This window comes from Tamandua tetradactyla, chromosome 4, assembly GCF_023851605.1.
Source record: "Tamandua tetradactyla isolate mTamTet1 chromosome 4, mTamTet1.pri, whole genome shotgun sequence".
Lineage (NCBI taxonomy): Eukaryota > Metazoa > Chordata > Mammalia > Pilosa > Myrmecophagidae > Tamandua > Tamandua tetradactyla.
Window position 1 is genome coordinate 29,029,763 of NC_135330.1, and position 13,221 is coordinate 29,042,983.

Here is a 13,221-nt window from a genome sequence, read left to right on the forward strand (position 1 = left end):
CACAAGGATAAACTGCCTTCCACTTTCCCCCTCCCGGCCACCCTGTCCATTATTCCTGCTTCATTTTCAAACTCTCTGCTTCCTAACTAAAGACTTTTCTTGAGTTTTCCTTTTAGGATCCTATAGAACTCTTTTATCTTGGCCTCGAAGGGCTTGTGCAGCCTGTGCCATGACTGTTCTCCCTACTTCCCGATGGGAAGCCTCTGCAGCAGACTGTTTGTGTGGTTTCCTTACACAGAAAGCTTGTCTTTAAACTGTGGGTTTATTCATGTTGTCACCCCAGCCTGGACAATTGTTACCTCTAGCTGTCAATTAATCTAATGAAACAAACATTTATTGCAGGGTTCAGGGTAGGTGCTAGGGATATGGCCTCGTTAGAAACTTCCAAAGATGATAAATCATGGTCCCTGTACGTCAATGGCTCATAATCACTCATCCTTCTAGGCTCAGCTTAAACCTTAGCTTCTCCTCTGAAGCTTTCTATAACCACATTGTCAGCCATCTTTGCCTCTGAGTTGCTAAAGAATTTATGCACATATAGCTTTGAATTCTTGGTTAACTCAGAAACATATTATCCCAACTAGAATGTCAGGAACTGAAGAAGTGTTTTGTGGTCAGTTATGTCCTAAAAGCAGAATGGGATATTTTTTTGGATTACAAATAAATTTGTATCAGGCATCTTACAAATACAATAAAAAAGACAAAATTATGTTTAAGGTCAGGAAAAACCCTTAAACTTGGCTAGACTCTTAATTCATGGGAAGATGGAATCACTGTTTACTTCAAACATTTTGAATCCCATGAGGTGGAAAAGACACTGGAATTCAAGAACACCATAAGCATATACCAGGAGGAAAGATGTAGACCAGGTATTTTCCAACTAATACCATGAAAGGGAAAGGTTGGCTGCAAATCCTCACCCTAACACACTCAAAGCGCATTGAAGCACCTTCCTGAAAGGCCAAGGATTCTACAGCAGGTCGGCTTCCAGAACAACAAGCACAAGCCGAGCTACCATTTTCAAGGGAAATGTCCCTGATCTTCTCCATCAGACCCTCGGAGCCTTACCTCATGTCAATGACAAGAAAGGCAGGTCCCCAGCAAACAGGTGATGCCATTCTTTTGTCCTCAGTTTCCTCATCTGTAAAACGAAGGGTCCGACTGAGTTTAAAGTCCCTTCTGTTTTTGTTTTTTTTTTTAAATGATTATGGTTATTCCTTTATTAATGTCTCTGATCCATGCCTCTCCACAGTGAATACTAAACACAGGTCTGCTTGCTCTGTTATAATTTCACAAGCTGTTGTGCACAGCAGAGTGCAACAACCTAGCATATTTACTTGTCAACAGTTTGCTCAGAACTTTGCCCCTTAGACTCTCTATGGAAGAGCAGTTTTGCTTCTCATTATCTTTCTACTTTTGACTACTTTCCAAACACAGTGCTCCATTTGGAATGGCCCAGACCCTAAAACTTACCATATTCCCAAACATCATGTTCCAAGACGAGCTCCTGTTGTGGTGGCTTGGAGTTATGTATGCTGAAAAGCACATCCTTTACTCTTAATCTAGTCCTGTGGGTGTGAACTCATTATAAATAGGACCTTTTGATGAGTTTACCTCAGTTAAGGTGTAGCCCAGTTGAATCAGGATGGATCTTAATCCTTTTACTGGGAGCCTTATAGGGAAGACCACAGAGAGAAAAGCTTCAGGGAACACCAGAAGCTAGAGGTCCACAGAACCTGGAAGAGAAAGGAAAAGGTGCTGCAGATCGTGTGCATTGCCACATGACAGAAAAACCAAGGACCAAGGATCACCCAGAACACCACAGTTTTTAGGGAGAAAGTATCACCTTGATAACACCTTGATTTTGAACTTTTCTTACCTTCAAAACTGTAAGCCATTAAATTTCCATTGTTTCAGCCAACCCACTGTATGGTATCTGTTTAGCAGCTAGAAAACGAAAACACCTGCCAATGTTCAGAACTCCTGTCCCACACCCAGCCACCCAGCACACATACTTGGTGGCTGAAAAATAATAATTATGGCGCCCATTTATGGACCTCGTGTATGCTAGGCTCTGTGGGGCTTCATAATCATTATCTCCGACCCTTACAATAGCATTCCAAGTCTTGTTATCCCCATTTTAAAGATGAGAAGACTGAAGCCTAGCAGGTTTATGAAGCCTCTAGAGGGTTTACAAGGCAGGGTGAACCAGTGAGTGAATAACTCATCTGGTATTTGAACTCGAATTTGCTTGTGACCGAAGTTGATGACCTTTCCAGAAGCAGCACTAGAGGACAATAGAAAGAGAGGTTTATTTCTCTGAGCACAAATGGTTCCTTTTGCACAATTTTATTGCCACAATGAAAAGACAGTAGAAGCCTGTGAAAGCAAGAGCACGGAACACATAGGTACTGGAGTCCAAAGAACTTTTCCATGAACTCACCTTTAAAACAGTGCAATAACTTCTGGGCCAAGATGGCGACTTAGCAAAGTGCATGTTTTAGTTTGTCCTCCAGAAACAACTAGTAAATAACCAGAAACAATACAGAACAGCTCCTGGGGCCACGTCAGTGACCGGACACACAGCGTATACCAGTCTGGACCAGCTGGACCAGCTGTGAGCCCCCCTAAAACCGTGAGTTCCCCAAGTCACAGTGGCCAGTGCCCCTCCTCCATGGCTGTTTCCCAGAGGGGAAAGGAAAGAGACTTTACCAGCATTAGGGGCTGAGCCCAACCAAATACCAATTGTGGGATTAATGAACAAATTCTGACTACTAAAAATAGACCCCAGCTCAGGTGAACCTGGTCAAAGCGGAGGCTGCTCATTTTTGCCCTGGTGCCAAGGGGGCAGGGCTGATGGAAAAGAAACAAAAAAAAAGGAAACAGAGGTTTTTTTGGCTGTGTTTCTACAGAGTTTTGACTGCCTTTGGACACAGCGGCAGGGCTCCTCAGGCTTCAGCTGCCCCAGGCATAGGCAGAAACAAATTCGTTTTGAGGGCTTGTCTGGAACCTGTGCCTTTCCCAGGGGAGGGGTGAAGCCCAACTCAGGTGGAATCCCTCTCTCAAGGAATTCAGGCACCAGGGCTTAGTAATTTGAAGCCATTAAAACCAGCCTACAACCTCTCCTCTGTCTCCACCATGGCCCCAGCCAAAGTTAAAGGCACCACATCATCTTACACTGGTGGGACCCACAAGCAGACAAGCGCCACGTACTGGGCAGGATATGAAAAACAGAGTCCAGAGACTTCACAGGAAAGTCTTTCAACCTGCTGGGTCTCACCCTCAGAGAAAATCAACGCAGGTGACTCTTTCCTCCTGATAGGAGGCCAGTTTGGTTTGGGAAAATCCAGTTGGGGTCTTTAATACCTAAGCAGACCCTCCTAAGTGTGTGTGTGTGGGAAAGGCACCATACAAGCAGGGCAAGAAACAAGAAAACAAGAACTGAAAAATTCTCCTCTGTTAAACAAAACCTAAGCTAGAGGTCCAGATAAAGCTGAACTGAATGTCAAAGAACAGATAGACAACAAATTCATCCAGCAAGAAAATCCTAGGTAAAAGAAGTGAAAGCAATCTCCAGAATAAACTAATTAAGGTAATTAAATGCCTAGACACCAGCAAAAAATAACAAATCACACTAGGAAAATTGAAGATATGGCCCAGTCAAAGGAACAAACCAACAATTCAAATGAGCTACAGGAGCTGAAACAATTGATTCAGAATATATGAACAGATATGGAAAACCTCATCAAAAACCAAATCAATGAATTGAGGGAGTATATAAAGAAGACAAGGAATGAACAAAAAGAAGAAATTGAAAGTCTGAAAAAACAAATCACAGAACTTATGGGAATGAAAGGCATGGTAGAGGAGATGAAAAAAACAATGGAAACCTACAATGGTAGATTTTGAGAGACAGAACATAGGATTAGTGAACTGGAGGACAGAACATCTGAAATCCGACAAGAAACAGAAACTATAGGGGAAAAAAAATGGAAAACTATGAGCAGGGACTCTGGGGATTGAAGGACAATATGAAGCACACAAATATACATGTTGTACGTGTCCCAGAAGGAGAAGAGAAGGGAAAAGGAGGAGAAAAACTAATGGAGGAAATTATCACTGAAAATTTCCCAACTCTTATGAAAGACTTAAAATTACAGATCCAAGAAGTACAGTATACCCCAAAGAGAATATGATCCAAATAGAAGTACTCCAAGACATTTACTAATCAATATGTCAGAGGTCAAAGAGAAAGAGAGGATCTTGAAAGCAGCAAGAGAAAAGCAATCCATCACATACAAGGGAAGCCCAATAAGACTATGCGTAGATTTCTCAACAGAAACCATGGAGGCAAGAAGACAGTGGGATGATATATTTAAATTATTAAAAGAGAAAAACTGCCAACCAAGAATTCTATATCCAGCAAAATTGTCCTTCAAAAATGAGGGAGAAATTAAAACATTTTCAGACAAAAAATCACTGAGAGAATTCGTGACCAAGAGACCAGCTCTGCAAGAAATACTAAAGGGAGCACTAGAAACAGATACGAAGGCAGAAGAAAGAGGTGTGGAGAAGAGTGTAGAAAGGAAAACCATGAGTAAAGGTAAAAAGAAGGAAAATTAGAAGGACATATAAAAGCCAAAAGACAAAATGGTAGAGGAGGGTACTGCCCGGGAATTAATACCACTGATGTTGATGGATTAAGCTTCTCAATCAGGGGACATGGACTGGCAGAATGGATTAGGGAATGGGACCCATCTATATGCATTCTCTACTCAAAGGACATGAGGGCAAGGACACAAACTGACATTTGCACACCAATGTTTATAGCAGCATTATTTACAATTACCAAGAGATGGAAATAGCCAAAATGTCCACCAACAGACAGGTGGCTAAACAAACTGTGGTATATACATACAATGGAATATTATGCAGCTGTAAGACAGAATAAAGTTATGAAGTATGTAACAACATGGATGGACCTTAAGGACATTATGCTGAGTTAGATTAGCCAGAAACAAAAGGACAAATACTGTATGGTCTCACTGATATGAACTGACATTAGTGAATAAACTTGGAGAATTTTGTTGGTAACAGAGACCATCAGGAGATAGAAATAGGGTAAGATATTGGCTAATTGGAGCTGAAGGGATACAGATTGTGCAACAGGACTGAATGTAAAAACTCAGAATTGGACAGCACAATACTACCTAACTGTAATACAATTATGTTAAAACACTGAATGAAGCTGAATGTGAGAATGATAGAGGGAGGAGGGCTGGGGGCACAAATGAAATCAGAAAGAAAGATGATAAAGATTGAGATGGTATAATCTAGGATTGCCTAGAGTGTATAATGCCAGTGACTAAATGTACAAATTTAAAAAATGTTTTTGCATGAGTAAGAACAAAGGAATGTCATTACTGCAGGGTGCTGAAAATAGATGGTAATTAATATTTTAAAATTTCAACTTGGGTGAGACTAAAGCAAAAAATGTTTATTTGGTACAAAATTTATATTTTGACGAGTGCATTTCCTAATATAACTTATGTAGATAGCTTGGTTGAACAACATAAGTACATGGAACCTTGGGTAGGACATGAGATTTTGTTTGTTTGCCCAGAGTGATGCCCCAGTGAATCCCAGAGTGATTTGATCAGTGAGTGGAAAAGTATTTGCAAAGTCCCCTTTGGGGAATGGTGAGAACGGGGGAAAATTCAACCTCCCGAAGTTGAATTCTTGATATTCTCACAAGCAGTGCAGACAACCAAAGCTATAGGCTGAGCCCCCAGTCTTGGGATTTGTTCATATAAAACTTAACCCCACAAAGGATAGGTCAAGCCTACTTAAAATTAGGCCTAAGAGTCACCCCCAAGAGAACCTCTTTTGTTGCTCAGATGTGGCCTCTCTCTCTAGCTAACACAACAAGCAAACTCACCACCCTCCTCCTGTCTACGTGGGACATGACTCCCAGGGGTGTGGCCCTTTCTGGCAACATGGAACAGAAATCTGAGAATGAGCTGGGACTCAGCATCAAGGGATTGAGAAAAACCCTAGAATGAGCTGAGACCCAGCATCAAGGGATTGAGAATATCCTCTCGACCAAAAGGGGGAAGAGTGAAATGAGACAAAGTGTCAATGGCTGAGAGATTCCAAACAGAGTTGAGAGGTTATCCTGGAGGTTATTCTTATGCATTAAGTAGATATCACCTTGCTATCCAAGAGGAAATGGAGAGGCTGGAGGGAACTGCCTGAAAATGTAGAGCTGTGTTCCAGTAGCCATGTTTCTTGACGATGATTGTATAATGGTGTAGCTTTCACAGTGTGACTGTGATTGTGAAAACCTTGTGTCTTATGCTCCTTTTATATACCTTGTCAACAGATGAGTAGGACATATGGAATAAAAATAAATAATAGGGGGAACAAATGTTAAAATAAATTTAGTTTGAAATGCTAGTGATCAATGAAAGGGAGGAGTAAGGGGTATGGTGTGTATGGTTTTATTTTCTGTTTTTGTTTTATTTTTCTGTTGTCTTTTTATTTCTTTTTTTGAATTGATGCAAATATTCTAAGAAATGATCATGATGATGAATATGTAACTATGTGATAATATTGCGGATTACTGATTATATATGTAGAATGAAATGATCACGTATTAAGAATGTTTGTGTTTCTTTCCTGTAATTTTTTTAAAAAATTAATTAAAAAATTTATAAAAAACCAGTGCCATAGGCCCTGTTCCCCATCCCTGTCCCCAAGGTCACACCACCATAGATTTTTAGACCTTGGCTGTTCCATTTTCCACTCCACTCACAGGTGGACAATGTGAATGGAGAATCCTTTCCCTAATACCTGTGGATGTGTGCTGTTGGGTGTTACAGCATAGACTGAGGACAGCCATTCCCTCCCAACCTATGGCGAATCTTTTTATAAAATGGAAATAAATTTTCTGATGTGAATAGAGCCCTAATCAACCTCTTTAATCTATTCAAGTTTTGTAAATTAGATCTCTTTGAAGTGAAGCTCACCTTTATTCTAATAACACATGCACTCCAAGGTGAATCCTACTTACCAGGCTTTTACGAGTCTTGTCTTAAACCTCTCTTACCTTGAATGGCCCTGAAAAAGGTCCCACAAGTGCCTCCATGTCCAGCAGGTGGGAAGGCGTGGCCTGAAGAGAAAGTTGAGGCTGGGGTAGGAATAGCGTCATGTTTTGGAGTTGAGGCTACAGCTGTGACCCATCTGTGATTTGGCCAGCTTCTGCAGCTACTGAAAAGCTTTATTACATGGAAAAACTACTTAATGGTCCCCACATTCCTTCTTGGCAGTGAGGGATGTTTAGTCTTTGCCAAAATGGCCTCTTCCAGCAAAGTGGCCTATCCTGGGGGTTCCATCTCTGAGGACTTTCTCTCATGCCCGTATTCTGCATCTGACTCTCATCTGAGAATTCTCAAGAAGAGAAGCTTAAGTTGTTTTAGGGAATTGGGAGAAAGAAGGGGAAGGAAGAAAGTATTTTGAGACCTAGGCTGGTCCTGCCTCTAGCTGGCTCTGTGAGTTGGGAGAAGTCATGTCTCCTTTCTAGGTTTGCACTACTGGGTCTCCTGTATGATTCCCCCCGCCTCCGCCCCACCCTTTACTTTTCATAACCAAAATGGCTTTTCCTAATTTTTCTCTATTCTTTCAGCAGAGACTGGAAGAGACAGTCTGGAACTGTTTTGGGGAAAAGAGAGCCTTAGAGCTGGTTATTGCTTCTTCCATCTCCCTACCCCATGCAGAGGTAGCTTTACCTTTGAAATCTCCATGCATGCAGCCCCATGCCCAGCACCAGGCCTACAAATCCATGGGCCTGTGCAGCGGGTCCGGCAGCTACAGTGGCATGAGTAATATGCTGTAGGAGAGGAGGTAGGAGGCACTGTTGGTTTGCTTTGGAGAGGATGAGGGTAAGGGACTCCAAAAGGCAGGGCATGTGGGATGTTCTTGCTGTCCTCTTCCCCCATCCTCACCTTTCTGTTCTGAATGACCTCATTCTCAGTTCATCACTAATGTTCCCAGATTGGGATGTTGCCTTTAGAGGGCCTATTCCCTTCTTTCATATGCAGAATCATGCCTTACGTAGGAAGCGCTGATAGGGTTGTTGTTTGCATGCTTTCTCCTAAACATCCCCTTAGAACCTGCTTGAACCTCCAGGAGCCCCAGACCCGGCCCTACGGGTGTTGAGTCCTGATTGCACGACCTCCTCTATTTCATGGGGCCCACTCTTCCGGTGAGGTACACCAGCCTTGCCTCCCATAAGTCTCTAATCATAGACCATTTTCTCTGAGTTCCAATCTGCTACAGCTGCTGGATTTCAGATTGTAGTGACTTTTTAGATCCACATGTTCATTTATTTAAAAATTTTTTTGGTGGTTCAATAAGGAAAGGCTGATAATACTGCTATTTAGAATATAGTGGTATAAAGTAGAAATGCATCATCTTTGATGGCCAGTAAAGAGTTCATATCTTGGCTTTACCACTTAATGTGTCCAAGACCAAACTTTTGGCCCCACTCCTGTCTCCACCCCTAAGTGCAAACCTTCCCCTTCCTCAAGTCTCTGCTTCTTTGTAAATGGTAACATTCTTCAAACTGCTTAGGCCCCAAATCAACAAGTCATTGAATCCATCTGCAGCTTCCAACAGCTTTACCTTTGAAATCTCCCAAATCCCAGCTGCCTCACGACCCTCATCTCTGCCACAGTTGCCCGCACTCCTGTCATATAAACAGTTGCAGTGGCCTCCTAGATGACCTCTGCTTCTGACCTGCCACAGTCTGTACTCTCCCCATCAGTTGGGGTGATCCTTTTATAACACAAGTCAAATTATGTCGTTCTTCTGTGCAAAACCTCCACAGGCTTCTCATTTCCTCAATGTTTCCATCTGCAAGCCAGTTGCCCTACCACCTCACTGGTGTCACTTTCAGCCATTCAGCCCCTATACCTACTCTGTCAGATGTAGTGGCCTCCTTACTGTTTCCTGATTACACAAAGGGGGCCTTTGAACCTACTGCTGCTTCTGCCTGCAGTAAGGTTCCCCCAAATTGCACATGGCCCACTGCCTCATTTCCTTTGTCTTTGTTCAAATGCTACCTTTGTTCAAAAGCTACCTTTCTTGACCTCCCTGTCTAAAATAATAAATATCTTTTGTTCATTCGCCTCTAGTCCCTTTACCCTGCTTTATTTGACTCCATGATGCTGCTACCACCAAATATATTATGTTTATTGTCTGTCTTCTCCCAGGAGAATGTAAACTCCATAGGAGAAGGACTTTGTTTTGTTCACTGCTGAATCCGCAGCTCCTAGTGTGTTCTCGATGAATGTTTGTAGAACTAGTCAGGGACTACTATTTACTAGCTGAGTGACTATAGGAAATTTATCTAACCACTCGAGCCTGAGTACTCGGAAAATGGGAATCGTTATTAATTTTCCCATTAGTACACTGTGAATCTGATAAATGCCTTACATTGTTACTATGAGGTTAAAGTAAGTGTATGCAAAGCACCTGGCACTTAGTCGGTATGCAATAAATGGCAGCTGAGTTATTAAATAAATCATGTACCGCTTCTGATGATGGAAATATTTCGTTTCCTTGCACACAGATTGAACACTACCATTGTGCTCAAGAAAGGTGCATTAAAGTTGATGTTGATATATTAGGTTGAAATTTCTCTGCTGGTGAACCCTTGGCCAAGAGAACAACAGCTGTATGGGAAAGAAGGAAAAATGCTTAGGTGTCTGAGAGTAAGAAACTTTTTTATGTGACTTTACCCAAAAGGATACAGATCTATATGTAGGAAAGTCTCTTGTTGTGTGCCTCAGCTTTGTTCTATGCAGCGTCTTCATCAGTGACCTTGATGGATGTGCTCAGATGGCTTACCTAGTAAGTTCACAAGTGATAAACTGGAAAGAAAAGTGGGTGAAAGACTCAATTTTAAATGGAATCCATAAGGTAAAACATAACAAGGATAAATGTTGGGTCCAAGAGACGTGTTATATGCAAAAACTGGGGAAAATGAGACTTAACGTGGAGGTTCTCAACCTTCGATGTGCATCAGTATCACCTGCAGAGTTTTTTGGTTTTGTTTTTAATAAAGATATCAGGGTTTATCTGAGAACTTCTGAATTAGAATCCCTGGTACTCAATGGATGTCAAATGTTAACAAAGGTTGAGAACGCTGGTCTAGTAGGGGTATGTGTGACAAAACTTAGGGATAGTTCCGAGGCCATCATCTCAGGGTATGTTATTGGGAAGCACAGAATCCAGTGCATGCTGTACTGGGTTGGTCCTTTTGGCATAGAAACTCTATATGGGCAGGGATTTCTGGCTGTTTTAGTCATTGATGATTCCTGAATGCCATTATATCCCCTGGTATGTAATGGATGCTGAAGGAAACGGTTGTTGAATAAATGAACTGAATTCTTGAAATTCTTATTTGAAAAGGGAATGACAAGAGTGTGTCTAGATGTAAGTGCCAGGTCTAGAAACTATAATTTGGAATGAATGGATAGGCAAAGTGAAGCTGCTTTGATTAGAGGAGAATTAGGAAGGGAAATGATAACCGTCTTAAGTATTTGCTGGGTGGTTTCCCAGAAGAGGAACTAAGTTTCTTCTATATTACTTACCGAGGGTAGAAGTACAATCAATGGCTATACTTGAAGAAACTTGTTCTAATGTGCCCAGTGGTCTGGAAATGGAAGGAATTAGCTTTATCCTTCAGAAGCCCTTCCTCAGTCTAGGGTTCAAGCAAAGCAATTGTCCATGTGTCACAGAAGACAGGAAGAACCCCCTGCGTTATGTAGGATATTGAATGAGGTCACCCAGATGAACTGGATTTCTAAGCTTCTGGGAGTAAGTCTGCGATCTTGATCAGCCAGATGATTCCTCTAATTTTTGTTTCTTATGTGTTCTTATAAAGACATTGATAGTCCAACCAATGTGGTCACTGATCGAGTGACGGAAGATACAGCCACCATCTCCTGGGACCCGGTTCAGGCTGTCATAGACAAGTACGTGGTGCGCTACACCTCCCCTGATGGGGAGTCCGAAGAGACAGCGGTCCCCAAGGACCACAGCCGCACTGTGCTGACGGGTCTGAGGCCGGGAGAGATGTACACAGTCCACGTGTGGGCTGAGAAGGGCAACAAGGAGAGCAGGAAAGCTGACACCAAGGCTCTCACAGGTAACAGGACGATGGGAACAGAAGCAGGTTTTCCCATGGCAGGAAGAACGTTGGTTTTAAATCAGGAGTTCATTGTACACCTACCGTCGGCTGTTTATGTATTTACTGGTGTTGGGGAGAAAGTTGCAAAAGCAATTTCTGATTTTTTAGTTATAAATTTTCCCTTTTTACCTGACACTAACAAGACAAGCCTTTTTATTTGATACAGAGGGTCAGGTCATACATATTTGGGTTGGAGTTCTATATGGAACTCACTCAGATTTAGAGTAACAGTTTCTGATTTTCATTTTTGGATGGGAAAACTCAAAAACATTTGGCTGATGGGGAATTTCAATGCTTATCTCAGTTTGCAGTGGCTGTACAGGCTCTTTGCACATAATCTGGACCTCTCTTTCAGACCGTGGAAATGGTTTGTATCCTGAGTCAACATTAAGCAAATGTACTGACTCTGCCTTTGAGCTTTCAGAAACTGCAAGGTGCCCATACTTCACTCGGTTGTTCTGCTCAGTGTGAACCCGTCCGTGACCCGATACTGCCCTGGGGATGACAGCCTGGCCATCCTTTTTGCTTAAACTCTCTGACACTGTCCCTGAAATCAGAGAAGCCTGAGGCTATCATCCAATTGAGGGTCTACACACTTGCAAGGGAATCCATGGGAGAAAGACTCAGTTACCATCCAGGCTCCATTCTGACAGTCACAGTATAGAGGCTCCAAGAGAAGCAGATACATAGTTAGGAATATGGTGTCAGAAGTTGACCACCCAGTTTCTAATCCAAGCTCTACCATTTACCAGCTGAGTAGTTTTGGACAAGTTACTTTATTTCTGACCCTCAGTTTTCTCATCTGTAAAATGGGGTGTAAAAGAGTGTCTACGAACCCGAGGGTGGTTATGAGGATTCCTTGAGTTAATTCATGTAAAGTGTGTGGCACACAGTGAGTGCTCCATAGGTGATAGCCATGGTTATTTCTTCGAGTGTTAATCAGCATTTGGCCTTTGAAGTATTTCATGGGGGATAGCTTCCTGGATCTTAGATGGGCCCTCTAGAAAGCGAAAAGCTTGACCTCTTCTCCAGGGGAGAGAAGGAGACGGTAAGGATGGTGAGGGCTAGATTTGTTCAAAATCAGGGTCAGTAAACTTTCGTGTAAAAGACCAGATAGTAAAGATTGTTGGTTCTGTGGCCCATAAGGTCTCTGAACGTGAACATGCAATGATTCAATCTGCTCTTGATGCACTAAAATAGCCATAGGTAATAGGTAAACGAATGGGCCTGTGTTTCAATAAAACTTTATTTACCAAAACAGACAGTGTGGGTCAGAGTTAGCCTGTGGACCCTGAGTTGATAACTCTTAGTTCAAATTTTCCATAGCTTTCTGTTTAATAGGATTTCGAATAAAAAGCCTGAGTGTGTGGGTCAGCCTCTGTAAGATAGTGGATGCTGGACTGGACAGGATCCTTTCCGTCTGTCAGGTAGGGTGGTGTCAGTAAGTACCCCAGCATAAGGGGAGCACCTGGACTGTGGTATGGCTCAGGGAGTTAGGCATAGAGCTAGGGTCTGGGGATACAAAGATAAAGAACTTAACACTTGCTTGTGTGGAGTTCACAACCCTTTGGGGAAGAGAAGACAAGTCAAAAGATGAAGTATTATGAGTGATGTTCTAGGGCAGAATACCACGTCCATGGTGTTATAGGAATATGAGAAAAGAGTGCCTGCCTCAGACTGAGATAGGAGAGGGGGTCATGGCAGGCTGCCTGGAGGAGGTGCTGCCTGAGCAGAGCCTCCAGGGATCAGCAGTAGTTAGCAGTGGAAGAGCATATGCTAAGGTATGAGAATATGAGAACTGAAGGACTCATAAGTGTTTGTTTTTTTTTGTTAGAGAAATTGTAAGTTTACTGAAAAATCATGCAGTAAATACAGAGTTTGTGTTTATTGCCCCACCCCAACACACAGTTCCCCTATTATTAACACATTTTATTAGCGTGGTGCCTTTGTAATGTTCATACAATATT

General features: G+C 42.3%; 1 protein-coding gene across 3 annotated transcripts in view; it reads left to right on the forward strand.

The window, feature by feature from the left end:
* The window catches only part of TNN (tenascin N), a 90,609-nt gene that overhangs the window by 19,445 nt on the left and 57,943 nt on the right, over positions 1-13,221 (forward strand). For all 3 annotated transcript variants that reach the window (XM_077157073.1, XM_077157071.1, XM_077157072.1), the window contains exon 7: positions 10,949-11,212. In XM_077157073.1, coding sequence (XP_077013188.1) covers positions 10,949-11,212 — 264 coding nt within the window. The remainder of the gene's footprint in view (positions 1-10,948; positions 11,213-13,221) is intronic.